The 26656-nt window shown below is 44.2% G+C and overlaps 1 protein-coding gene across 1 annotated transcript; it reads left to right on the plus strand.

Annotated features, from left to right (window-relative positions):
* Positions 1-85: 85 nt before the first annotated feature.
* LOC144141234 (dipeptidyl peptidase 1-like) lies at positions 86-26656 on the plus strand. The gene is made up of 8 exons (XM_077672793.1): positions 86-332; positions 7843-7969; positions 14495-14650; positions 16205-16369; positions 17449-17567; positions 18196-18327; positions 19739-19910; positions 26140-26656. Exons 1-8 carry the CDS (start codon positions 173-175, stop codon positions 26474-26476), a joined length of 1368 nt encoding a protein of 455 aa, XP_077528919.1. The 5' UTR covers positions 86-172; the 3' UTR covers positions 26477-26656.

Genomic DNA, 26656 nt, shown 5'->3' on the forward strand with positions numbered 1-26656 from the left:
ATCGGGGAGTTGGCGCCGGAGCAAGCGACGGCACTTGTGACTGCTTATCAGAATCCTGTCTAGATAAAAGGGGTGCAAGATGAAGCTAAAACTCACCCACTCCCCGGGGAAACGAGGCGGGCAGTCGACGGCGAACTCGCCCCGAGTGAACAGTCGCCGACTTTCTACGAACATGAGGGCTCTCGGCTTAGCTTTGCTGGTTTGCGGCGTCGCGTTAGCGGCCGCCGACACACCGGCCAACTGCACCTACGAAGAGACCCGGGGATGGTGGACGTTCACGGAGGGCCCCCGCACGGGTGATCGGAAGATTGTCTGCGACGACTGGACTCCAGGTTGGTTTCATTATTTACTCGGTTTTAGGGTACGGATATTGGGGCAAGTAGTCGCGTCGTAGCGCAGCAAGGAAAGTCTTCAGTGTGGAACAATTTTCTTATGCATAATGAAATGTGAACAAAACGAGTATCTCAAATAGCAAGCAAAACAACAAAAATACATGCCGCATGTGTCGAAACAGTTTTTTTGCTTGTTTCAGATGTTGAGCCCGCTGATGATTTAACTCATTCGCCAGAGTGACGTGATGTGTTCACCGAATTGACTTGCATTTAAGTAACCCTCAAAGTCACCATGACAACTCGGAAATGTCTTTTTCTCGCGGTTTGAGCGCTGTTTTCGTGTTTACGTACAATCCACGCTTGCTCCCCGCTCAATAGGGTTCTAGCCTTCCCCGTCACCTTTGTAAATATCACTCCGAGCACAACCGCCATATTTCATTCGTTGCGGATAACACGTCCCAACAGTAACGTATTTTCTATGTTTTAAACGGCACAGACTGAGCTTGAATGCGGTAAGTCTTCCAAAAAAGATATATCTATCTTGCAAACGGTCGCCCAGGTTGTATGATGTTTGGTCGAAGGGCGGCCTGACCGCCATGAGGCTGTTCAAACCCGGGCACTCAATAAATTCTGTAATAGCCAATACGCCAAGATTGCACACCTAACAAATTAGGGTTATATAGTGCCCTCTTTGCGCAGTGACAATGTAACTATGCTTCACAAATTGAACAAATTGACTATAGCGTACCACACAATCTCGTCCTCTAAATTCTTCTCAGAGAATCCTGCTAACACGCCATTCCTTCAAAAAGCACTCATACTTATTTTGGCGCCAGGTCCTATCCTTTCTACGCCACTAGCAGTTTAGCATAGAGTTTCTTACGATAATAACCAGGTAGCAATCTGGCGCTGCGATTGTGGCCGCAACGGACGTGGTGGTTAGAAATCGGTTCGGATTGACGCTCGCGTCTTCGTGGAAATAGCTGTGTTGGATCTTGCAGCCAGCTTCGTTTTTGTCTCGGTCTCGCATCGACGCCCTTGCTTATGTAAGGTGTTACGAAGAAGAGTTCAAAGATACGTGTCTCCTTGAAGAGAATAGTGCTCGCGCTTACGCCGCGCTGGGTGGAAATGCTGTATCAACAAAATTGCGGATCGGGTGGGGTATCCATTCATTGTCGGCACAGCCAGATCCAAAACACAAATTGGGGTGCCATGTGGGACGAGTTTGCCTGCGAAGTAGGAGTTCCGGCAGCGCTCATTCGGCACAACAATGTATTTTTAAAGCTGACGACGAGTGCGAACTGTTTGGGGCAGCCACACTTTCGCTGAAAACGCCAGATCCTACGGCGTAGACCAAGCGGATCAGCAGCCGATCGTAACGCCGCTTGATGATTCTCACAAATTCAGGCTAAACTGACTTTTTTCCAAGGTAGACAGTTGAGTTTTTAGGAACACAAACGCTTCTCTGATATAAAAACTGGAAGCGCCGAATTTTCACAATGAATTTTTAAAAAAACCGGCCTCACGTGAAGTCGGCGGCAATTGGCGAACGTTCTCCGGAAACATCGGCGACTCTGCGTCGGCTTTTTATCGAAAAGCGCCATTTTATTTACTTCGCCTAACACCATTTCTGAGGAACCAAATTTCTAGTGCACGTAGTAATTTGTAAATATGAAACAGCGCATTAAGTGTTTCCTGTTACAAGAACTCGATATGCACATCCGTTACCACGATTCGATTCTTCGATCTGGTTCCACTGCACAGTTCTGCAATATATACGAGCTCGGAAACTCCGCTTCAGAATGCGTGGGGCGCGGGACCCCTGCTCCAGAGAATCTCAGGGGCCAGTGTACTGGCGCTCCCCTAGAGGACGAAAACTAAACTTCTCTAAAGTATAGCTCAATCAGCACATTTTTGTAACTATATATCTGCTTATTGCATTAAAACAGATCAAATAAGTATTATCTACTTATCTTTTTAGCGTTTTTTAAAATTTTATGACTTAGAGCAGCAGCCCCTAGCACTTGGGTGCTTCTTCAACTATCTGCCGGCAGAAGACAGGCTAGTAAATTTCCCCGTGCTTGTTTCCCAGCGCAGGGGGGGGGGGGGGGGGGGGGGGGCAACCGCAGACCAGCTTTTGATACCTCGGGCCGATTGAACGTTTCGCAACTGGTATAAATTGTTCAACTTTGCTTTCACTACTACCCATTGTTCCCATCGAAGCGTAAGCGCCGCATAGGAGGTTGCGTTGCCACTAGCAACAGTTTAATTAATTTATTATTGTTTGAAACTCCATGCAATTTAAATATCCTTGCTCAGGGATATCTCGATCATCCAAAGCGCCCCAGATTCCTTCAAACCTGACAAATAATGGAGCCCCAAACAAAGAAATGTACCGGCTGCCAATGACTCCTGCCACATAACCACTCGACTCCACGGATATCGGTGCCTTCATAAGTGGATGCTTAGGCACTGCTTCTTTTCATATTGTTCCCCATTTCCCCCATAACACCATTGCAACCAGCAGCAATTCGTAATTTCTTAAAACGATCGTTTTCGTAGTTCATACCGTATGCGATTTTGCCCTATTTGACGCATACGTACGCCAGTTCTTGGCATCAATGTACCCCCGAGCTGTCCTACGTGAGTTTCACGCTTGAAATACTGTCGCCATATGGACTCTCACCAGAGCAGCTTTCCTCGCTATAAAAGCGTAAGCACTTATTCCGAGGGCAAATCTTTGCCCATTCGGAGATATCTGGGTATGAGCAATGTAAAAATTTTCCCCACGTGTCTTCCAAACCGGCTCCTGAGATAACCATGCTCATCGATCATTGTGTTAGGAGGACCTTCTTATCAGGAAAAGCTATCCCCAATCTTATCTCCAACGATAGCATTAACTTGCCGCTCTGCCTGTCGACGGCACCGCCTGTGTAAATCCCAGAATGGTTTCCTTACTGTAATTCAAAGAAGCCTGGAGTATGCATGGCAGAAATTGCTTACATTGTCCCTTTCTGTACCTCCCTTAACCAGATGTTCTGACTTCTTGGAAACGACACGGCCACTCCGATTTCGCTGTTGCTTACCAAGCTTCTGTGGATACTCATATTTCGAGCGCAATCCCCTCCTAGATTGCTCAACGACTTGAAATAGACAGCACAATGTTAGCGCATTGTATTAGGCGAATTACATTTTAAAAGTTAGATTTGTGTTTTGCTGTCAAGTGGACCCGTAGGTACTTCTGGTGCTTTCATACTCATAATACTGCTGTCAGGTAGTAGTATCAGTATGAAGTAGGAGGCGTAAATCAAGTAGTCCTTGATAGAAATTGTAATCATGGGTAGAAAAAAAGGTACCAATGGTTTCGCTGTTCCAATGGGCAATATCTGTAAGCGGGAATTACATTGAATCTTATTCAGTTTGGTGGTTACGACCTTTTTGCTTTGCTTCTTCTGCTTCCTGAGTAAATTACATGCGAAAATCACGTGAATTGTAAACAGTGTACGGAAGGTAGTTTATTTTTCGCCTAACATGAAAAATGGATTGTGCTTTACCTTGCTGCAAAATGGTAAATTTTAGTAATGTTTTTGTTAGGGGGGGGGGGCAAGGGGGGGGGGATTGCGACGTCGCTCCTAAAAAAAAGAATAGCGTCCATGAACGTGCCACAGTATACCATTCCATATGGTATTTTTTGAGGGTAGGCGGGGGGGCCCTAAACCTTGTTTAATTCCACAAAAACAACGGAAAGAGTAACGCGCACTTCAGAGGTTGGTATTTCCAAGTCGTTCTTCCGAAGATAGTTTTAACAATTATGCCTTCTGTGTAACAGCAACTCTGCGAAATTGTGGCAGCTTACTACACCCGGAAAGATAGACTTTCTATGCGTGAAATGCAAAAATAGGCCTCGCGCCGAACACCAAGGTTCTAAAACGGAATAAACATACCGTGAAGAGCAGTGCTGCATATATTAGCTCTGCGTGTGGTATAAAACCAGACACGAAATCACCAAGAACTCGCCGCCGAACGCAGTGTCGTCCGCAGGAAGGGGGAAGGAAGTAACGGTGCACCTCCCCGAAATTTTCGAACGCAAGGTGGAAGGGTGGGAGGAGGGGGGGCGAGGGTTGTAGTGCGGAGGGCGCTGAAAGCCGGAGTTACCTTGCCTCTCAAAAGTTATTTACCACCCACATTTGTTTTTCTGTGGATGAGCTGGGCACTCGCCACCTGCGTCTCCCATGTATGTTCTCCCAAGCAAGGAAGTTTCGCCCATTAGAAAAATCAGTGGCGACAAACACAACAATCGCAAAGTTACGTTCTGAACAACGTCATGTACATGTATGACAAGCATCAATACTATTTTCCCGCGTATTTTAGCTCACGTTTTGAACTATAATGCGTTTTTGCGTGAACACCCCACAATTGCACTAATTTCAACAAGAAATACACCTTAAAGGCCGGAAATCGCTTCTATACATGTGTTTACACAAATGAAATCAAAGAATTTAAAAGAATCAAAAAGAATTTTTATTTTATATCTTGTCATTCACAAAGGTAAAACCTAACATGTCACGTGAATCGGGTTGGCAGATTGGATCCACCGAAATAAATCTAATTAACACGCACGATTTTGATAGGACTAGACGCGACAAATACCAAAATGCTATGCTAAAATGCACTTGCCATTACAGTTCGCATACTATAGTTCTTATAGATGGTATTCTCTCACGTCAGCTGGCGTCGTTCGATTTGTGGCTGCCTTAGGAGAGATGAAGACATGCATCAAGTCATGTAGGTCGTCGTCATAATGAATTCAACCTGCGCTGCACAGAGTCTATCGTTCGTAGCCCCGAGCGTCGTCGGGAAATGATTCAGGTCCGCAAGCCGCGTGTTCAAGCCGGGCAGCCCTGCTGAAACTCGTGCTCGCAGCAGCCGATGGTGCGTTGCCGTGGGGTTCTCCCTCGAGGATCACAGCCTGGAACATGTGTCGATAGCCGTGAGGCGCCGGCAGGCCTCGATGAAGCAGCGGTCCATTCAAGAAGCGCACCCTGGTTGTTGTTGTTGTTGTTGTTGTTGCGCATTTAGATATGGCACATACCCAATGACGGGATCGGCCAATCAACCGGGGACGGTGAGAATAAATGGAACTTCTATCGAATGGCGAGACGCTTAGAAAAGATAATTTAGACCGGTTGGAAAGAGTTTTGGTTCCATAAACGACACAAAAAAACACTGGAAAATTATGGCGAGGTTTACTAATCGCAATGATAAAGAGTATCATTGGAATTTTCAATAAAACGCGGGAGGGCAGAGCATACATCCCGGTGGCAGAACCCCAATTCAGTGCCCCGAATGATAGTAGAGCCGGAACTGTTAGGGATATCCCCAAACTGCAAAGCGGCACGTCCAGTGTCTGACGTCTGAGACGTGAAAAACATCGACATGTCAAGAGGTAGTGTTCCACAGACTCGTCTTCGTCACAATAGCTACAAAGAGCTGTTGGCGCCAGACGAGACCTGTGTAAGTACCTATTTAACTGGGGTACTCGACAACGTAGGGCTGTAATTATCCCATGTAAGTTGCCCGAAGGGCACCATTAAGGTTTACATGAGAATTTCAGATCATTAAAATCGCTTAATGACCATAAAACTGATTCTTGTTGTTCTTGGAGTTTCAGCTTTCTCCAGTACCTAGCAGCGGTTAATAATGGCGTCGGCTCAACGACGTCTACAACAGGCCCAGAAAGTGCGATCCTTGCTAGAGCCTGGTCTAGCTCGTCTTTATCCTTCTCCAAATGCTTGCTGTCTTTCTCCTCTTCTTTTTGCCTGCCTCTTCATCTAAATGTTGGCATACGTCATCCCTTTTTGTTGGGCACATAAACTTTCGCTGGGTTGCTCATGACACAACAGTACCTTCTCTTGGTGCAAAAGTAGAATTCACAAAAAACAGCGATAATACAGCAAAGCCTGTAATGGCCTTCTCTAGATTTAGGGGAGTCCTGCTGAGGTTTCCTGATGTACTACACTTCAGGTTTCGCCGCCAAACATGCTGAAAACCGGTACGTCTTCTTTGATAACCTGCAAGCTTACAGTAGTTTGTTGAGGTATAAGAACGCCACGGTAATGGCTAATGGTTTGACTTTCGCAAAAAAGAATTCTCGCTTCACTTAAGACTAATTGCGTGATTTCTAGGGGAAAGCCTGGGTATACTTATTGCTCTTTTGGAATTTCTGTATCTTTATCAGCCCTCATTTCGGCGTCTTTTTGTGCAAACTCGTTCCGCCGGCTTCTATGCCTCTACTCAGGTGGCGGTACGTTCAGGTGTCACATGACGCGGAGCACACTGCCGCTTTTGTTTACCGTTGTTTCGGGAATATTGTGTAGCGGATACGCCAGGCACTGAATTCCCCGATTCCGGGCCAATCCACCAATTGGCCATGCACTCCTAACGAAAGGACAACATCGACAACGTTTTTTTGTTTTAGCTTTGGTGGCGCCTGGTGATATCATAGTGGTCGCGCAACGGGCTACTACTCTGGAGACCCAGTTAAAAAACACATTGGATCACGTGTATCTTTTAATTTGCGACCTTTTTACAGATGCAACAGTCTTCTGTACAGGTAAACAAGAACACCATCAAAGACGAGGGTTTTCCGCAGAATGGGGAACTTAGGGGCGCCTCCTTTAAAACAAAAATGGTCGGGTGAAATACTGACAAATCGTAATAGATGAAAACAATTCCGATAAAACTATGTTTTATTCGCCAAATGACTGTTTGGCCATCGATGCACTGCACTGCTTAATAGATCTGTTGTAAATAAATTATATTTGGACCAACATTTTTGAATGGGTTCATAACCCTCACTTTTTATGTAAAGAGTGCAATGGTTTGCTCGCAAATAATTAACAAATCACTGCGCTTCTTCTTTTTAATAAATTGCTTCTCCCTTTCCGCAAGGACACGATGTGGGCAGAGTGAAAGTGTTAAGATAAATAAAAGAGCCATGATTTGATCTGCCGCGGAAGCACAAAGATATATGACCTCCCTCCTTCCCTCACCTATTATAAACGCTAAAAATATATACATGTTTGTACTGAGGCTCGAGATAAAAGGAAATAAACGAGAGTGCAGTACAATACATTCTCGCGAATGTTTTTTTATGCGTGATTTCTTGCGAAACCGCACGATGAGGTTCGTCGCCGCCGTAAATTCAAATAATTCACCACCGAATTGGTGACTTAACTTTTGCCAAATCCTAAACTGCGTGCTTTCAGAGCGCATGACTGTTGTTTTTCTGCGCGCTCGGAGCGCAGCAGTCTCTATCAAACATATTATTCTTGAAATTGGGATATCGGCATCGACATAAACATTTGTGGCGTTTGGGGCCATGCCGTTTCTTAAGTTTTGCTGGCGCGCTGGGCAGTAAATAGAAACATTTTAGTCAGACCACAATATTTTACCTCAAATACTTGCAAAGCATAACGACGATGTATTCATTTAACATTTTATTTACCAGGTCGGGATGCCACGAAAGTCAGGGTTTTTCTGGAATTTCCGAACATGGCTACTGACGAAAGCGGACACAAGGGAACATGGACGCTCATCTACAACCAGGGCTTCGAAGTCATCATCAACTTCAGAAGGTAAGTTAAATCTTTGCCATATACTTCTTGATCTCGCTCCAGTGTTTTACGACCCTTTAGCAATTTCGTTTATGTGGCGCGACGTAAAATCACAAATGCCAACAACGTGATGTTCGTTGGCTTTGTTTGGAACCTCGTAACGGTTGTTTGCACGGACGACCTAGGTGTTTGGTAAGAAATGGTTCTTTGCCTTACAAGCCGCAATTCCTCAGTGCCTAAGGGTCTTGCTGCTGAACTCAGGGCCACGAGTTGGATCCTTGTGGCATTGGCTGCTTTTCGGATACAGGCAAAAAGAAAAAAAAAACCTGGGTGTCATTCCTGCACATGGTAATGCTTCCGAAGTTGTGAAAATAACACGGAGCGCGTGGCAGTGCACGTGTACATTTTTTGTGCTTGGGTAAAATAGAAATTGTTTGGCGGAAAAATATGTGGTTTATTGAGAAAAACGTCCTGAACGTCAACAAATTTCGCTATTTTGGCAATTGAGATGAGAAGACGGAGGGAACAGCGGATCTAGTGGTCTTAACTAAAGTTTACTTGGCTTTTCTGAGGTTATCTGGTTTCTTAAGGCACACGCGAAGATTTCTTTTCGCAAAATGAGATAGTTCATAGGCCAATATCTATACTCCTGAAGTCTGACGTCCAAATTGCCAAAGACCGAATCCAAGGTCCTCCATACCTCAGCAAAATACCAAAGCCAACGCACGCGCTGCGAACCCAAAGGAAATGCTGCGCGCTACGAATGCGATGATAGCGCAATTAGACAGACGCTGGTTTCATAAAGCGAGGGACTCAGGTTCGAATCCGACCTTAGGGAGCGCTTGTTTCTTGAGGTGGAAAATCGAAACACCTGCACATGGCCGGCTTGCTCCTCACCACTTTCTGTTAACGATGTGCACGTGCAGAAGAAAGCTTAAAGAGCTCCGCTGTTGAAAAAACTAGACAAATAGCTCCGTGACCTATATTTTTTTCGGGACACCAGTTCTGAACAGGAACAGGACAAATGAGCGCATATACGTAAAACAAAGCACGTAATAGCAGTGGTTACCCACGAACACAAAATTTATCTCCAAAATGCGAGCGCCCAATCAATATGGTACTACGAACTCTGTTGCACGCTCAACATGTAATGAAATCGCTGTTTCCATCATGCGCCTGCTCACACTGCACTTTTACAATCTTTCTCAGTGTTACAATATTATCAGAGTACATGCAGTTTCCTGTTGTTTCATATTTATCCGAGTACAACCGGTGAGCCTATATCAGTTCGAGAAATTGAATGGCGTGCTGTAGAAACAAGGGTGTCAAGCTGACGACACTGAGGGCCACTCTCAGAAGGACTATCACGTGGAAAGTATAGTTGCGACTACAAGAGTACCAATATAGCGCGCTTACTAATGCCTTTTTCCTTGAATTGCGTATAGGGGAAAAAAAAGCTGGGGGCGATTTGCACATGTTTCTACTCCTTACGCAGGTTCACACGGTGCAAAAGAAACCACAATACAAAACATAAACTGCACGCTCGCACAAGAAGGAAGCAAGAAAGTTTATTATTTTTTAGCTGTACTTTTATTAACTGTGACGTACATTTCCCTGCTGCTTCCGTATATGTAACACCTGGAGATGTAATGTGTGAACGCATTTTTAACGGCGCATTTACCTGCGCAAGTTCGCCCCTTCATTTGGTTTCTGTACATACTCGGCTACCCAATTCAGTGTTTTGTAGATGGTTTCGTACGTTAGCCCTATTTCCGTTAGAAAATGTAGAATATAGAAGTGATGATGCCAGTGGTCCCGATGTGCCATGTCTACACGAAAAGACATGCCCAGAAAATACAAGAAAATGGCAAGCGAGGGCATGGCGGGGGGAGGAGGAAGATGGGGGCGCCAGTGTGGCGGTGCCCGTCGTCTCAAGCGTTCCCAGAAAATGTCGTACGCGGGTACTTCGACGCTTCATTAGTACATGCGCACAGCGTCTCACAAAGCTAGCACCTTCCGCCGTGGACCAGTGGCTAAGGCGTTGTGCTGCTTAGCATAATGACGCGGTTTTCAAAGGGAAAATGCCCGTATGTTGCAGTTTTTGACGCCCGTTAGACATCGCCAGGTCGTCAAATTTATTTCAGGGCCCCCCACTACGGCGCGCAACGTCGCTTCCGTGGCTCCGACGCGTTAAACCCAAAACAAATGTTATTTGCTACTACCCATCTGATCAGTAATGTCACCTTTGTGTAAACCAGACAGCCCAGTGACCGTTTTTAAAGTTTGAATGACGAGGGCGTAGCTAGGTTTCTGATATAAACATTTCTCCAGTGCGTTGCTTCGCTCTATTTGAAATACGTCTGTGTACTTTGTTAGAGTTATCTGTGAACGGCGGAAGGAACGAAGGAATAAGTTTTTTCGTCCATCGGGATCAGGTATTGGGGCTTGAGGAGGCCCACAGGGCCGCAGCGACCGCCAGGGCGCGGGTGGAATCATGAGGGTTTGTCACAGCCCCATTTTTTTCTGCAAAATTAGGAAAACAACCTTTTCTTCGTCAGCTACAGCAAATTTTCGTAGTTCGGTACTGGATGATAGTGGATACATCCTGAGTTTAAAAACGACTAACTTAAGTCTTGGGTTAAAAATGCACCTTTCTGAATGAATTGAACAGTGTTGCTAAGCTACACTTTTACGGCGCTGCATATTGTTAAAAATGTATTTCACAGATTATAAGGCGTGTAATATAATACTTGAGGTCTTGTAAATTGGCGAAAAAACTTGTGATTTGCTCCCTCTTTAGCTCTCAATAAAATCCTATTTCTGGACTTAACCTGATAGTGGAATTTGAAATATACAAGCTAACGCAGCTACTGCCTAAAGGAGCCATGAAGAGAAAACACAAGTTTGGTTCATTCAAAAGATTGCCTCGTTAGAATCATACTGACACCACTTTTAACGTAAACTTCGGTCAAATAAAGCACATATTTAGAAAAAAGGGAATGGCCATGCGACCCACTAGCTCATTTCCCGCAACAGAACCTTGACGTCACACGAGACAGCTCTGCGATTGGCGGAGGGCGGCAAAAGCAAACGAAAATTAGGCAGAGTATAAGCCTGCGCAACGAGCTATTTGCCTTAAATTTAAGGCACATTCTATTTTAAGCCGTAAGAATGGTGGTAAGTGTAAGTTACGAAAGCACATGTAAACAGAGAAGTACCGCTGCGTACTGCTGCTGTTGGTACTGCGCGCACTATTCTTGTTTAGCTGCACAGGACTGCGGGGCTTTGGGGTTGTCTCAGACGACACTGGCCGATTGATTGACGCGACGGTGTCTTACGTGAACATATTTGTCGAGCGAGCAGTATGTTTCACGAAACGATTTTCTCCCAGAACGAAAAAAAAAGGCAGAAAACGACACGCCATGGTATGGTGGCGCCATCTAGGTTGAGTAACGTAAACAAACGCGCGACAACCTCGATACCAACTCTGCCGTACAGGGTGGAGACACCCTTTGAACGGTCCCGTGCCGCTGCGATTGGGTCAACATGCTCAGGGCGTTGTTCGTTTCGTTTTCCACGCGACCCAGCAACGCGAAACAGATGAGTTGATTCAAACTTTGCCAGTTAACCGCGTTGCGGCGATACTTTTAGCGCGATTTTGATACAATGACTTGCTTCGGCGGCGACTGAGCGATCCAAAATGGCGGCCCCAACGTGTGCGTGTCTACCCTGTACGGCGGACGCGCGAATCAAGGGATCCTAGGCTGCAGAGCGGTCTGTGATGCCATTGCAGCTATGAAAACACACGATTTAGCGGGAAAATCAAAATTTTAACATAAATTGATTAATTTCTCAGTGAATAAAGCAGTGTTTGCATTCGAACAAGCGCTGGTGACACTACAAAACACGAAATCTTTCGAATACAACAAACTTGTATTTTGTCTTCATGGCTCCTTCATCACCTTCATCACCTTCATCTTCATGGCTTGTCTTCATCACCTGTCCAAACCTCGCCTCTAAATTTACCGGAATTTCCTCTCAAGCACGTAGTGAGCTGTGTTGTTGACATAGAATTTTTTTGAAGCTTTCGCCGACGGCGTTGTCCATTTCCTGAAGGCAACAAAGGCTCTCAACTTACCCTCAGGGATATGATGTATTTCTTCTTAACTTTTACATTATTGCGGGAAAAGCTTTTTTGTTACGGTGTTCGAGAACCATTCAGCTCATGACAATCAAAGAGGATTCGTTATAATCACTTGAAAGCAATCAATCCTATATACTGGCAATGGTTCTGCTCTTCATTAAGGAGCGCGACGTGCTTTCGTAATGCTCCAATTACGTATTATGGGGGGGCTATTAAGGAACAGTTTTGAATAGATTTTGTGTCAAAACTAACAGAGAGGAGGGAAAGGTTCTATCACGATACATATAATTTGAAGAGCACGGCGCGCATTTTATTTAATTCTCGCATTCTGGCCACACGTGTTGTTTAAGCAGTAGAAAAAAAAGCAAAGTTCCTGTCTAACCTTGGAATAGAAAGACAACTCTTTGGCGCGTGGGCATTTTCATTTCTGACACCTGCAAACTTGGCTACCATTGACCATACCGTTTTATATCTTCCCCAATAAAACCAACGCTTTTAACTGGCAAAATAGCGAACGTCTTGGTAAACTTTTTGCCCGGCGCTGTGCTCTCAGCGAAAAATAAATGAATACAAGGACTTTCGCCCTCTTTCCCCAACAAAGAATGCCAAAGAGCGGCCACGGAAAGTGGCAATAATACTGATGGTGTTAACATAAAAACGTTTCCACGCCGAACGATAGTGTTTCCATGGCAAAGTTTCCCACAAATTCTTGTGAATTACGCATACTGCGTATATGTGGCCCGCTACTAAAATGTGAACATGGGCTGAAACCCACGCGCTTCTTTGTTTGTATTTGAATGGTGCTGCAGATAGTACTTCACAACTTCCTAATTGGAATGGAGGTTCAATTGTTCACCCGATTTATTCGGGTTTTACTTATACTCTGTCCGCTTATACTCTTACAGTCGTCCAAGAAGCTATGGGTGTGTGAAAAGCTGCCGCTGTGTTTAGGTGCGAAGTGCAGCATGGTCTGGCGCAACTTTCCTAATGTACAGAGACCAAAGCAATTTTCAATAACGCGCAAGAGACCTCGCTCCGGGCTACACGGGGGACATTAATTCCTATGGATGGCATATAGACATGGGCGGCAAAACCCACACGATTGCCATCCATTTTGTCGCTCCAACATACCTACCTGCGCTAGGAGAAGAGCTGCGCACAGAGCCAGGCCAGGAAACAAAAGACGAGATAAAAGCAAGATAGCTCCTACGCTCTCCTATGCTCCTGTTGATCTCTAGCTTGGCACAGAGCTATGGAGCTTACAACAAGGGTGAGCGATAATAAAAGATAGAATACAAAAAGGCATTTATCTGCTGGCCCTTCTTGCTATCAGTTCTTCTTCTCTGCCTTTGTGTGGCGACCTGGTTTTTCTACTGTGACATTTACCGGCGGCATCGAATCTCAAAGCCAGTAAAACTTTCACTAAGCTTTTCCCACCATCATAAACGTGCTATCAAGAAGTAAAAAAAACGAGAATATGGTTTTAAAAAGTCTACATGGTGGCTGCCGGTGGATAGATTTTCACGGACTTCGACGTTGTTACGAACGGACTGCTAACCGGATAGCGCAAAAGCAGGAACTTCTGTACTGCACAAAACTTTGCCAGGTAGTTGTGATTGCAAATCACGTCGTGTACAAACTAATGGGAAGCTGGTGCTATTGTGAAACAACAAAAATGCAAACCGAATAACTGGACGAGCCCCACAAACATGTTCGACTCGACGTGACGCGAAGCTTCAATGGCATGCTTTTCCAAATTCTTTTTTCGCAAAGTGTGTTTCGGAGTGTTTGCGTGCCACTGCCATCAAGACACGCTACTATAGCAAGGTCACAAGAGGATGACGTTGTCATTGCCGCATGAGGAATACTTGTGCAGTCGCATACTTACTGAGCAGCCTGACTCAACGCCACCTTCAAACACTGTTTTAGATCGCGCTTCGGCCAACGACTGAAGCAATCGCAGTCATTGCTGTCGCTAATTGGTTCGCCAGCCTCCCTTAGCGCGGTCGGTAGCGCCGCCGTCAGACACGGCGAAGTGGTCGGGTAGGTGGGGCATGCATTGTCGGAAGTGCTGGCTTCGGCGCAAAAATAAAAAAAACGGTTCGCTTTGTGACATCAGAAGACTTTGAAACTCACATTGATATTACTGGGCGTTTACTTCTCTTCTATATAGATGATTATAATTGACGCAAATTTGCGGCACAGCCAGCGAACGCAAGCGGCCACAAAAGGCTGGCCAAAGCAGAAATAAAGAAGCAGTCTCCAGATTAAAAATAAGGCAACAATTGCGTACTTAAAAAATATTGTTTCGTTGCTTCCTGCAGGAGAAATGGTGGCATGAAAAATTAGCTTTGGCGTTCGTTAGAGATGCTCCAACAAAAGAAAACACATTTTGCCCTCAGGTACTTCGCCTTCTCCAACTACACGAAAACGGAGAGCTTGTGCGATAGCACAAAGGCTGGCTGGGCACATGACGTCCTGGGCCACAACTGGGCCTGCTTCGAAGGACAGAGGGACGACACCGTCGGAAGAAAGGGACTCCAAGCTGAACCTTTGAGGTATTTTATCTTCATCATATTCATCATCATAACCAGCCTATCTACGCCCACTGCAGGGCAAATGCCTCTCCCATTATATCTGACTATCCCGGTCCTGTGCTTACCGTGACCAATTTATCCCCGCCCACTTTCTGATCTCATCTGCCCACCTAAATTTTTGCCGTCCCATGCAACGATTGCCTTCTCTAGGGATCCACTCTTTTACCCTTAATGACCAATGGTTATCTCGCCTTCGCATTAAATGCCCTGCCCACGTCCATTTCTTCCTCATTTATACTGACATTTCCTTAACACGCGTTTGTTCTCTTACCCACTCCGCTCTCTTGAGGTATTTGTACCTGCGGAGCTCAAATATTAACGTGGTCCACCAACGTGACAAGGAGATCATAAAGCAACCGTAGCTAAATTTTTCCAAACGGACCAGTTTCACTTGTTTCGATGATGCATTTGCTAAGTGGAGCCGTCTTAGGGTACATTTTGCTGGAAAATTGGTAATGACAAGCAAATATAACGTTATGGTTGGTGTAATGATGGTTGCCCCAAAGATGCCCGACGGGGCGATGTCTCATCTACCGTTCGTTATTGATCACCTGTAGTTGTGCAGCTTGAATCTCTGCCCCTTTGTATGTGCTGAGGGTACTAGTAGCTTTGCTTTCCTCCTGACTGTCAAAGACAAAGGAACAGAGGTAAAACCCCTAAGGGGTATTTTTGCTTCTTCTGGTGGCGGCCTGGTGGAAAGGGGTGGATAGGCGATTGAATGAGCAAACAACTTGGACCTGCGGCGGAGAGCAGTCGCTAGCTGACTCGTTCCCATGGTTGCATCTGGTGCCAGAGGTCCACTTTTTTCTTCAGGCAACCGTGCGGCGGTTTGGCACGTTTTCGCCTTACGGGCCACGTCAGGGATCGGGTCGTGATAGCCTGGTCCTACGCGGAGCATGTTAATTTTAAACCCGGTTGTTCTTTTGCCTTTTGTCGTCTGCAATTCTACGGTGCAAGTACCTTGTAAATACGGGTAAATAAACTTCATAATCTGCCTGCCCGCGTCTCGCCACCGGGAACTTAACACCGCTATACTGTCACACCACCCAATCTCAACAACATACCAAACTTTTCTGTTGGGCGTGCCTACTGGAATGTAAACAAGTCTATCTCGTATATAAAACATATACAGTCAATAATAAGGCATACTACTAAAACTGGCCTAAAGGAATTCTTTAAAATAGAAAGGAAAATATTATTGTTTCTCAAAGGAAATGATTATTTGATCGTCGCCTTCAATTTAAACATGATTTTTTTAGCGAATGATGCCCGCTTAGATTGCTCCAAATATATCAAAATATGTACGTAACTTTGCTTTTGAAACATTTATAAACAACTCGGTGGTGTTAGTTTTTAGACGATTGGGCAGCGAAGATGTTTGCTCTTATGCCTTCAATATTTTCGTATTGTGGGCATACGTGAAGGGTATATTTTTTTGTAACAACGTGTTTATGTTTGTGGCCTGCAGAATATTTCATTTCAAACGGAAAATTATTTCCACTCATTGTAATGCAGGAGGCCAGTCGGCGATGTCGTCGACCCTTTCAACAGCGAGGAGTTTGTGGCCCTGGTTAACAAAGCGCAGAACTCCTGGACGGCCAAGGTGCACGAGCCTTTCCGCGGCAAGAGCTTGAACGAGATGATGGCCATTCGAGGGGGCCACCGGAATAGGAAATTCAGGTATAAGCAGCGAGCGTTTCCCGTGATGATCTTTTGGTTTCTATATACTGCGCTATTATCACAAGACACGTTTGGTGCTAATATCTGATTGCGAATAAAACGACCACATTTAAAAATCCCTTGCCCAGTGGCTGTCCCCCTCCTCTTTATAATTTGGTAGTAGCGTATGCATTCAGTACGTCAAGCATTTTCTCCCATTTTAGGTTTTCTCTTGGTAGCTTGTTTTTATATGAAATTTGTTATTACCGTCTACCAGCTTACTTAAACATTTATATAACTGCCCCTTCGAATAAATACCCTGAAAATAGCTGCACGTTTGCATACACCTTAGCCAAACACTACAGCTAGGCCTATGCAGCTGTGTGACCACGGTATTTATGTGCAGCATACAGTAAATGAACGAAGGCTTCGAAAATGCGTACCTAACCCTACTTCTCACGGACGCCTCCTTTATGAGCATGACCTGAACAAACCAACGCACAGTTGTTTCCACTTCAGAAAGTTTTGTTTTGAGTTGCACCAACAAAAATACTTTGAAAAAACATTCACACTCTTCAGAATGATGAGTATGTGTGTGCTGTTTTTATTTACTTTTATTTTTAGCGTAGGTTGTCTGCTCTCCCCTCGTGCACAATGTGCCTGTTGCCCGAACGTACAAAAATATTGAAAATGGGATGTTATTTTAACCCGGCAATTTGGCGTTTCAAAAAAAAAAAGATTTGGTTTTTGGTCCCATATCTTAATTTTTTAAAGCTTAAAAATACAATAGCCTTGCAGGAGAGGGCATTTTTTGCCACTTTCTTTCTTCTATTTCATTGGTAAGGGGGGACCGCGATGCCTACAAGGTTTGGTAAGGCCTTTATTATTTTTGGTGTTGACATCCTTTGCGAAAATCAATACAGTATAAAAGTACAGAACCTTGCGCTTGACGTATATATCTAAGAAAACATGTGTACGCACTTTTATAGGTTGCCGTATCATACGTCGCTGTTCGTGGATCGGGCTAAGAATGCCCACAGAAGCCTATAAAATTAAGCCCGGCTGCTCTCACATGTTTGTTGTTATGGGGCATTTTGCAGGAACCCGAAACCTGCACCTGTGACTGAAGAGCAGAAGAAACTGGCCAGCAGCCTTCCTGAGGAGTTCGACTGGAGGAACGTGAGCGGAGTAAACTACGTGTCTCCCATCAGGGATCAAGGTGCGCTTCAATTTAGAATTACACGCCTCGGCACGTTTCATAGCAAGTACTAAAACTGAATAAGAGGGGAACAGGACATGCTGCGCACACAAGAAAATAAATGTTTTGAACTTAACAGGACTTAACAGGTAAGATGAGTAGTTTTTGCGGTAAGCGTGGCAGAACGCTTAAATTCAAGGCACCCAAGGATCAATATAGTCACCTTCTTAACAAATAATATGAGAAACAGTGTTTTATATAAAGAAAGCAATATGCTCTTGTTATAGAACATCACTTCTGTGCAGATCATTGCTATAGAAAAAAAAAATAAGTGCATGAGCTAGACACTCGTGTTGTTTCATCATTGGTATTGCGTGATATCATCTCACCACTCGCAAGAACGTTACTTGGTAATACAGAAACGATGAGGTACCATACGAAAATAGAAAAAAGTGCTTTCTGTGCCCTAAACTTTATTTATCCATAGTGTTTTATTTAGTATTGGACATAAACACAACTAGAATAACCACTGGACAAATAATGTACAGAAGCCCCCATTACAATGTATTTGACAGATCTTGGTAGAATTAGTATTTTCATGCCTGTGAGCAGTTCGAGTGAATACCTACTTTACTGTTGTTTTCTTTAGGGGGTTGTGGCAGCTGCTACGCCTTCGCTTCCATGGCTCTCCTGGAATCCCGGCTTCGCATCGCCACCAACAACAAGGTGCAACGTGTCTTCTCTCCGCAAGATGTCGTCTCCTGCTCTCCATACTCTCAGGGTAGGATTCCCGTAATTATGCAAATGAGCTTAGTATCACAGGTTTGTTTAAGCAGGGGCGGATGTCGAATAGCTAGGGGTTGTAATTTTTGAATTGCGATCATCAAATGAACTTCGCACAATTCAACATTCATTCCTTTATTTTAGCACAGCACTTCGTGGTAATGGGGCAAGCATGTTGCATTACCTGCGGATTCTGAAATACAGGCATACCCTCTGCAAAAATACCTGCATCCGACAATGCGCTACTAATATTCTGCAAAAACTATTGTGATAAAAATGGTGGCACCGATGTAGTAACAAAGTATAGCAGGAGTACTTTTTATCGTACCTCACAGTGATCAGTAAATGAAACTTGATAAGGTATAGTTAGCCTTTTGAGAAAGAAACAAGCAACATCTTTATGCATTCCTTCGGTAGTAGCACGAGGTATGTTGAGCTGAAGGGTAGACGATAAAAATTTGTGTTTAAAAGAGTGTCTAATCAATTTGTGTCGTACTACAGGCTAGAACCCCAATGATTTGGTGGGTTCCTCTACAATTCATATTTTTATCTTCGGAGAAAGTTGCTTTCTAAATAAAAATTTTATCTTCGGAGAAAGTTGCTTTCTAAATAAAAAATTACGTGCCTCTGAAAGAGGGCATCAAATCCGGCAAGAGCAATTATCGCTGCGAATATTTGTTGGAAAATTAGTTTCACTATTCTGATATTTGTTCAGCAGAGCTTATCACCTAAGGTCCGCAACCGTGAATGCACAAAAAAAGAATAACCTAGAAGTGCTGGTTATAGTGATCGACTAATTCTATTTTACATCAGGGTCCTTCTCTAAAGGCAGAAATTGCCGTAAGTTTGCCATAGGTTAAGACTCTCCTGGGTACGACTTTGGTTTTTATCGAACTTTTATGAGAATCTTTACCGCTGAACTCTCAGTTCTTTAAAATACACGTGATAAGAAATATCAAATCAAACTCCTGACCATATGTGCTACTCTACTTTGTTCTAATAAGGGAGAGCGTATTGTGACAGCATGTAAAAGGCAAACTGAACTGCTAAAACATTTACTTTTATTACCAAAACTTGCGAATTAAACTTGATTTTTTGTTCAAAAATAAATAAACAGTAGTGCCTTTTTTTGGTGTTCCCTTTCTGACAATCAGGCCAATGCCAGCCAATGAGTATCTCTTTGTCTTCCCGTCAAGAGATGGCACGCTTGCCCATTTTCCTAATTGTTTGCTCACTATTCAAGGGTGCTAAGCGAAACCTGTTACGATGTATGTATCAGTAAGTAGTTTCCCAACTAGAGAAGTTCGAATAAACCTAGATCAAACGTCACTTACCACATCATCAGACAAGCAAACATTGAGTGGCCTTTTTTTGTTCTCCTTATCAAAACAACCTTCAATTGTATGCAGGATGCAGCGGAGGATTTCCCTACCTTATCGGTGGAAAGTACGCCCAGGACTACGGCGTCGTCGATGAGGATTGCAACCCATACCGGGGCATGGACGGTCCCTGCAAAACAACTCCGAACTGCACAAGGCAGTACGTGGCCAAGTACCGCTACTGTGGAGGATACTACGGCGCGTAAGTGACTGTTCTAGCGTATAACAAACAATTTCCTCTCAATTGATAGGTTAAATAAAACTGTCCTCATCCACACTCTTAGGCAAAAAGGACTAAAATAGGGACTAAAATACAGCTGTTAGTCTTCGCGGGCGACCGTTCATCTTCAAGGGGAGTATCTGCGGCAGAGTACATGCCGTGTGCATAAATGCGGACTAACTGTTCGTCCCCGCCGATCTATAAGGAGTAACGGGAAGATGAAACGCATGCAGTTAGTCTCTTTGCTGCGTCGTTAATCCCCTAATGGCGTCTTCGTTGCCCTTTCGCGCATATGTCTGCGAACAGTTTTATATTTCCAAAGCACAAGCCATTGCAGTCACTGGGTGCTTTAGATGGTGCCACGGGAGAAAATATTGATGTTAGTTATAAGAAAATCGCCTAGGGTTAGTAGAGCAGCGGATAATGGCAAGGAGCGGCGAAGCGCGATTGCCATACGCTTCTCGGCGATGTTATGTTGATACGCTGTGTTGCATACGATTCGTGCGAGGTAATAACGGCCAATGAAAGCTTTCAAGCGCCTTAACAGTAACGCAAAAATTAGTGACAATAGGAAAAGTGGATTCCTGAGCGTAATGAAGACGAGAAAAAACGCATGTTGCTGATGACAACTGCAAAACAAAAATGCTCGCTACAGGTAAGCGTCTCGAAGTTATCTTTTACACTCGGTACATAATTGCCTTGGGCACCAAAGCTATAGACAATGCTGCAACTGCTGTAAAACCCGCTTGCATTTCCCAGTCGCAATCGTCTAGCGACGCGAATTTGAAGAATTCAGGCTAAGCAACACCGAATTCGCTTTCGCCGTTGCAGGAAAATATGGCATGTTTCCTTATTCTGACGCTCACATAGACGACACCTTTCACATACGTTACATAGAGCGCTTAACATATGTATCGAACGCTAAGAAAGCACTTAGCTTGCGCTAATTTATGCGGAAACAAATTAGTCGTCCGATCGCCCAGCTACCTATCTCAACTAGGCGACGACGAGTTGATTGCTATTTACGAGAAAAACTATGGTTGTGAGGCTCTACTTCGAATCGAACTGAGCAATAGTCCCTAAACCTAGCAAAGCGCTAAGCGCAAGGCGCAAAACCCGGTCACGTTCGCTTGCACAGATAGAAATTCGGGCACCAGTTGCAATGGATCTGTTGCGTTATGCACAGAACTACACGCTGTACACTTGAATATTATCGTCTGCAGTTTCCACTCGGCGGCGTGGTCTAGCGGATAGCGCGCCGGGTTCCTTGTGCATAATTACGGGCGTCAGAGGTTCGATCCCTGCCGGTGCCAGCTTTTTTTTTTTGTTTCGGCACTCTACGCAGTTCCTCCTTGGGGAGTATCGGAACGGACCATCCGGGTGGGGGACTAACCATTCGTCCCCTCGCGGTTAGTCCCCAAAGGAACTAATGATTGTGGCAGAGGCCGTTAGTCCCCAAAAGGACGAACTTTTAGTCCTTTTTGCCTAAGAGTGCAGTAGTTGAACGCCTTCGTTCATGTTGCTTTTCACACTACTGCATTCTTCTTCATGAGGGCAGAAGCAAATAAGAACGTTTGGATGCTCCCAAGCTTTCTCGCACTTTAAACAAGGCTTGTTTGGTCTCCGTGATGGCGGTGTCATAACCAAAACTCCCTGCAGGGGAGCCATATTAGGTTGATGATGGCACAAGAAAAACAAACACTTCCCATTGTTGAAATTGAGCATGTGTCCTTCGTGCTATGATGACCACGTCAAAAAGCGTCACTTTTAACTCCGTCAAAGCAGTTTGGATTTGCTACACCTTTAGTGCACTTTTTTAACAAAGTTTAAATCCCCTCTCTTAAATGACAACGAATGCCGAACAATGACAATGTGTAGGGAGAGGGGTGTGCAATTTCTCATGAGAGACTCGTTCTCATGAGAGCAGTCATCTGAGCCTGGGCTTTAACTCGCAGGAAGTTTGCACTTTGACCTTTGACTCTTGGGGAGTTTGTGCTCTCCTCGTTTGTGATTTAGCCTTGATTGTAATGGGTTTCACTTTGGCACTTCCCATTTTGAACTTTGAGTGCAAGAACGTTTTGAGTTTCAACCGTCATTGTCAACAGACGGAGGAGATTTGAAATAATATGCTTTCCCGTTTCATCATCATCCGCTCATTTATATCCACAGCGGAATAAAAGCGTCTCTTAGTAACCTCAAACCATTTCTATCCTAACCACCTACGTCCAGTCTCTTCCTTTGAATGTTCCTGTTTAGTCACTCCATCAAAGTAATGGCATTCCCAGCTTTGACTGGACCTGCCGTCAAGTAACCGCTATATTGCCTTAGTGGTCCACACGTTGTCATTTCGTCTCAGTACTTGCCCGCGCAATTCCAATTCCTTTTCTCTTTTTTTGAAAAATTATGTCTTCTATTCTAGTTTGTTCACTAATCCAGGAAGATCGTTTCGTGTCTCTGAGCACTACGCCTATGATTTTTTTTTTCATAGCCCGTTTAACCGTACAATGTTTTTTTCCAAGTGTTGAGCAAGGCACCAACTTTCTGCCTGTATGTTATCTGTGGCATGCAGTGGTTGTATTTTTTTCACTCACAGAGGTAGCTTCCTTTTTATTCTTTTGTAGTGCTTTCCGAGTACCCCTCCGCTAATCATAATATGAGCCGTATATCTTCTTGTTGGTTTCGATGAGCACTGATGAGATGTTCAAGGTAGTTATACCCTTCTAACTGCTCTAGCATTGAATTACCCCGATGAAAAGGGCGCTTTCAGCCCACCTATTGGTGTATATTTCAAACGTATTGATATTTATTTTAGTCCCAAAGCGAACCTTCCGGGCGGTAGTTCTTTAGGCACTTTTCCCTGCAGTATGTGGGACACACACCGCATGATAAATTCGTCCGCAAACCATAAATGGCCCAAGTGTTTCATATTTATCCACAATCATTCTCTTTCTCATTCAAGCTTTTAAATATTCTCCCCAGGCATACTGTGAACAAATTTGGCGAATTGGAAAGGCCTAATGGAATATATTTCTGAAGAACAATTTTTTTTCTTTTCAGTGAAGCATTATCCTACCCATAAAAAGTTTATAAATGCAGTCTGGGATTCCTATTTTGGTTTTCTATATTTCGTGGTATTTTAGTGATTCAAGGACTGCTGTGGTGTCCACTGAACCAAAGCTTTTTTCAATCTACAAATTCCCGTGAAGCGACTTTTTATACAATGCAGATTTTCGTAATACTTGAATATAGACATTGATGCAATCTATTTTAAGCATCTTTTACAAAACCCCGTTTGTTCCCGGTAGTGTAAGGGATCTAGGCTGCCGCATGTGCGGTTGCCTACTGCTTTGGGAAAAAGCTCGTGTAAAACTTATAAGTCTGTTTTGTTAAGGTACATCGATTTTACTTCCTTAGAAATAGTCATTACTTTGACAATATTTCAGGCTATGAGCACCCATTAAGTTCCTATGCATTCGTAAAATAGGTTAGCAAGCGTTTCTAGTATAAAATTACAGCATCTTCCCGTAGGGGTACCTTGGGTAGTATGCGAAGCAGCCATGGGGTATACTGAAGATCCCATTAGTTTTCAGTTCGTCGTTTCCATTTAGGATCAGCTTCGCGTGCATTCGTTGTATCAGTATCTTCTTGACATAGTTTGAAAGAGTGAAGGACATAAGGCGCGTTCGTAGCACATGCTCCCGTCTCGGTTTGTAGTGCAGTGGCTAGAGCCCCACGTACTTCCCGTTGCGGTCAGAGAGTCGTGGAATCGAAACAAGGCGCCGCCTAACTATTTATTTTTATAGTGGACTGCGCTGACGTCAGCCCAAACGCTGACGGGGCTGAAGAGAAGCCCATGCACAGTAGAGTGCGGACGGTGGACAACGACAACGTGGAGGGAGGAACACAGCCACGAGCATGAGATGCTTCGCATCAATATATCTCCCCCCTGGTTTGAAAATTCCACTGTTATGCCGTCAGCATCATAGAATGGTTTGGTGCAAAATAAAGATGAATGTAAAAAAAGCTGCAAACTAGGCGAAAATGGAAAACCCAGCATTGAGTCAGAGCCAGGGTGCAGGAGTTTAAAGTACCCCTTCTTTACTCATTCGCACATTTAGTCTGGACGAAAATAACAAAGTCACAGCCTTTTAAACCGCAACTTAGCAACGGTATTCAAAGAGTCACCTGAAACTCCAGAAGAAGCCGCCTGCAATAAAGAAACTGGAAACAAACTCAGTCAACCCAGGAACCTAGTTGAAAGCACAAAAACACTGAACTGTCTAGCACGGCGGACTACACTGAATTTGCGGAACTGTCCAAATTGATTTAACAAATTTAAAACAAACCACATCCGTGCCTATCACATGGCCGGGATTGACAAAACACCGGAGGGGGTTAAAGAAGCCTAAATGAACCTGCGAAGAAGGTAGCCATTGGCAAAGACAATATACGCACTCAGAAATGAACAAGATAACATTATTCAAAACATGAACGAGACAGTAAAAGTAGCGGAATGATTAAAAGGCAAGCTTTAGGACAGCGACAGCAGTCCACGGAAAACTTTTGAGACCACAAACGAATGTTGCGATGTCCCAGTAATTACTAAAGACAGAGTAAGAAACTCACTGAAGGCGATAAAAAAGGGAAAATAGTTGGCGATGAAGGCATATTTCTGGACCTTTGCTTCTTGGTTGTTTATTATTTTTAATTCTTTACGCATATCTTATTATTCAACTTTGAAAATTTAGTGAAATTTGGTAATAGGAAGTCGATTAAAAGAACCGCGAAAAATGCGATCATTCTATATTAAAGGTTGTTTTAACAAGTCAGCATGAGCTAACAGGGCTTTTGCTCTTGTAAGTTGTAAGAATTAGCGCAAACACCAGAAATAGTCTATTTGACAAAAGGACCGTATTATACCCAAATAATTCAAGTACATCTACATGGCGGCAGGTTCTATCTTTTTATTTCGAGTTTGGCTTCACAACTCGGAAGTTACCTCGGTAATCTCTTTCTGTATTTTTGTATTTCTTTCTTTTTTGTTGTTCATTTTTTGTATTCACGTTCTGTATTTTTTTCGCTGATTTTAACAATACACTCTATTCTTTTTTTGCAAAAGTGTAGGCTGTCGACAACTGAAAAGATATAAATTGCACAGTCCTTTCAAATTGGTTTTGTGTGGAGGGCGAAAAAACTTCTCAACAAATTTAATATTATAATTACCCTACGGTTTCAAAAAGAATCATTTTCCGTAATTAGGAAAAACGTTCGGCTGGTGTGGAATCAGGTATATTATGTCGATATGACCGGAAACAAAAGCCTGCCACATTGACTTCGGATGAGCAGCGGTACTTTTGCAGATCTTTTGCGGCATTTTGAGGAGGGAATAAGTTGGGTAATGGAAACGCCGCACCTCGCGCGAGAAATTCGGGAGGCAGTTAAGTCTGAGTAAATTTTGAAGCCTAACTTCTATCGATAATTTTAACCCTTGGTTTACTGCGGCGCTGTTTTGCCGTTCCTTTTCCGCTGTCTGTTCTTTGTTTTACGCGAATTATTTCGACTCGCCTGACTTACTCGCGTGGCTATGCGTTGAGGTGTCCCGCGGCGCGCACTGTACTACAATTGTTGGGTTTCCAATTCGTAGCTTTGTGCACTTACTGAATAGGGCGCTTTAACAACCTCAAAGCTCTGAATTCGTAGCCAAGCCCAATCGGCTATGCCACAGGAAAGAAGGAACGTTAACAACTATCACAAGTTTTTCTTACCGCTGGGAATGTGCCGGGACAGAAAATAGATAACATATCTGGCTACACCATGCTGCTCCCGTAGACACCCGGGTTATATCACCATCAGATTACACTTGTTTATTTTACATACAGTATTTTTTTTTTGTGGCGGTGGCAATTTTTATAGCCGGAAAATAGGGACGGATTTTAGCCTAATAAGTGGTGTAAGCCTTTTGCCTTAAAAAAATTGAAATGAGGTTTTCCGTTGCGAGGGTACGGCTTAAAACAGAAATGTAAACATACAATACGGTAGGGGACTTAGCACGAAAAAAATCCGGTCTCAGTTGCTTGAAGTCGCTTTTTCGACGTTCAAACATTTCTCAAATATTCGCAAACGAATCACGAAGGCCTGAATGCTTATTTGATGTGCAGTTGGTATTGTACAAAGGTTTAATACTATATGTGCTCATTGCCTTCTCGCCCAGATCGAACGAAGAAGTGATGAAGCTCGCACTCGTTCACGGAGGCCCCGTTGCTGTCGGCTTCGAGGTGTACCCGGACTTCCAATCGTACCATGGTGGCGTTTACCAGCACACCACGGTGCACCGCCAGCTGGGTGCCCCCTTTGACCCCTTCGAGCTCACCAACCACGCCGTGCTCGTGGTGGGCTACGGCAAGGATGCCCAGAGCGGTCTCCCCTACTGGACCGTGAAGAACTCCTGGGGTGAAGGCTGGGGCGAGGGCGGCTTCTTCCGCATCCTGCGAGGCGCCGACGAGTGCGGAATTGAGAGTCTGGCCGTTGAGGTCGACCCCATACCCTAGGCAGAAGCCAATCCTAGGTACATAGGTTTACAATGCAGCAATTTGTTTCACAGGGAAGATTGCCTAAGGACACGAAAATAAGGCATACCTGTTACAAAAGCAATTAGGGACTACCTCAGAAGCTTTAGTTCTGCAGGTTATATTTGAAAATTTGAATAAAAGACATGTTATAAGAAAAGA

The sequence above is a fragment of the Haemaphysalis longicornis genome, unplaced genomic scaffold, assembly GCF_048455015.1.
Source record: "Haemaphysalis longicornis isolate Haplotype H1 unplaced genomic scaffold, Haemaphysalis longicornis Haplotype H1 scaffold_6, whole genome shotgun sequence".
In the NCBI taxonomy this organism is placed as follows: Eukaryota; Metazoa; Arthropoda; class Arachnida; order Ixodida; family Ixodidae; genus Haemaphysalis; species Haemaphysalis longicornis.

Coding starts and splice junctions, on each gene's coding strand:
- LOC144141234 (XM_077672793.1), top strand. CDS start 173: ATGAGGGCTCTCGGCTTAGCTTTGCTGGTTTGCGGCGTCGCGTTAGCG. Junction 333..7,842: donor CTGCGACGACTGGACTCCAG/GTTGGTTTCATT, acceptor TTTATTTACCAG/GTCGGGATGCCACGAAAGTC. Junction 17,568..18,195: donor GTCTCCCATCAGGGATCAAG/GTGCGCTTCAAT, acceptor TGTTTTCTTTAG/GGGGTTGTGGCAGCTGCTAC.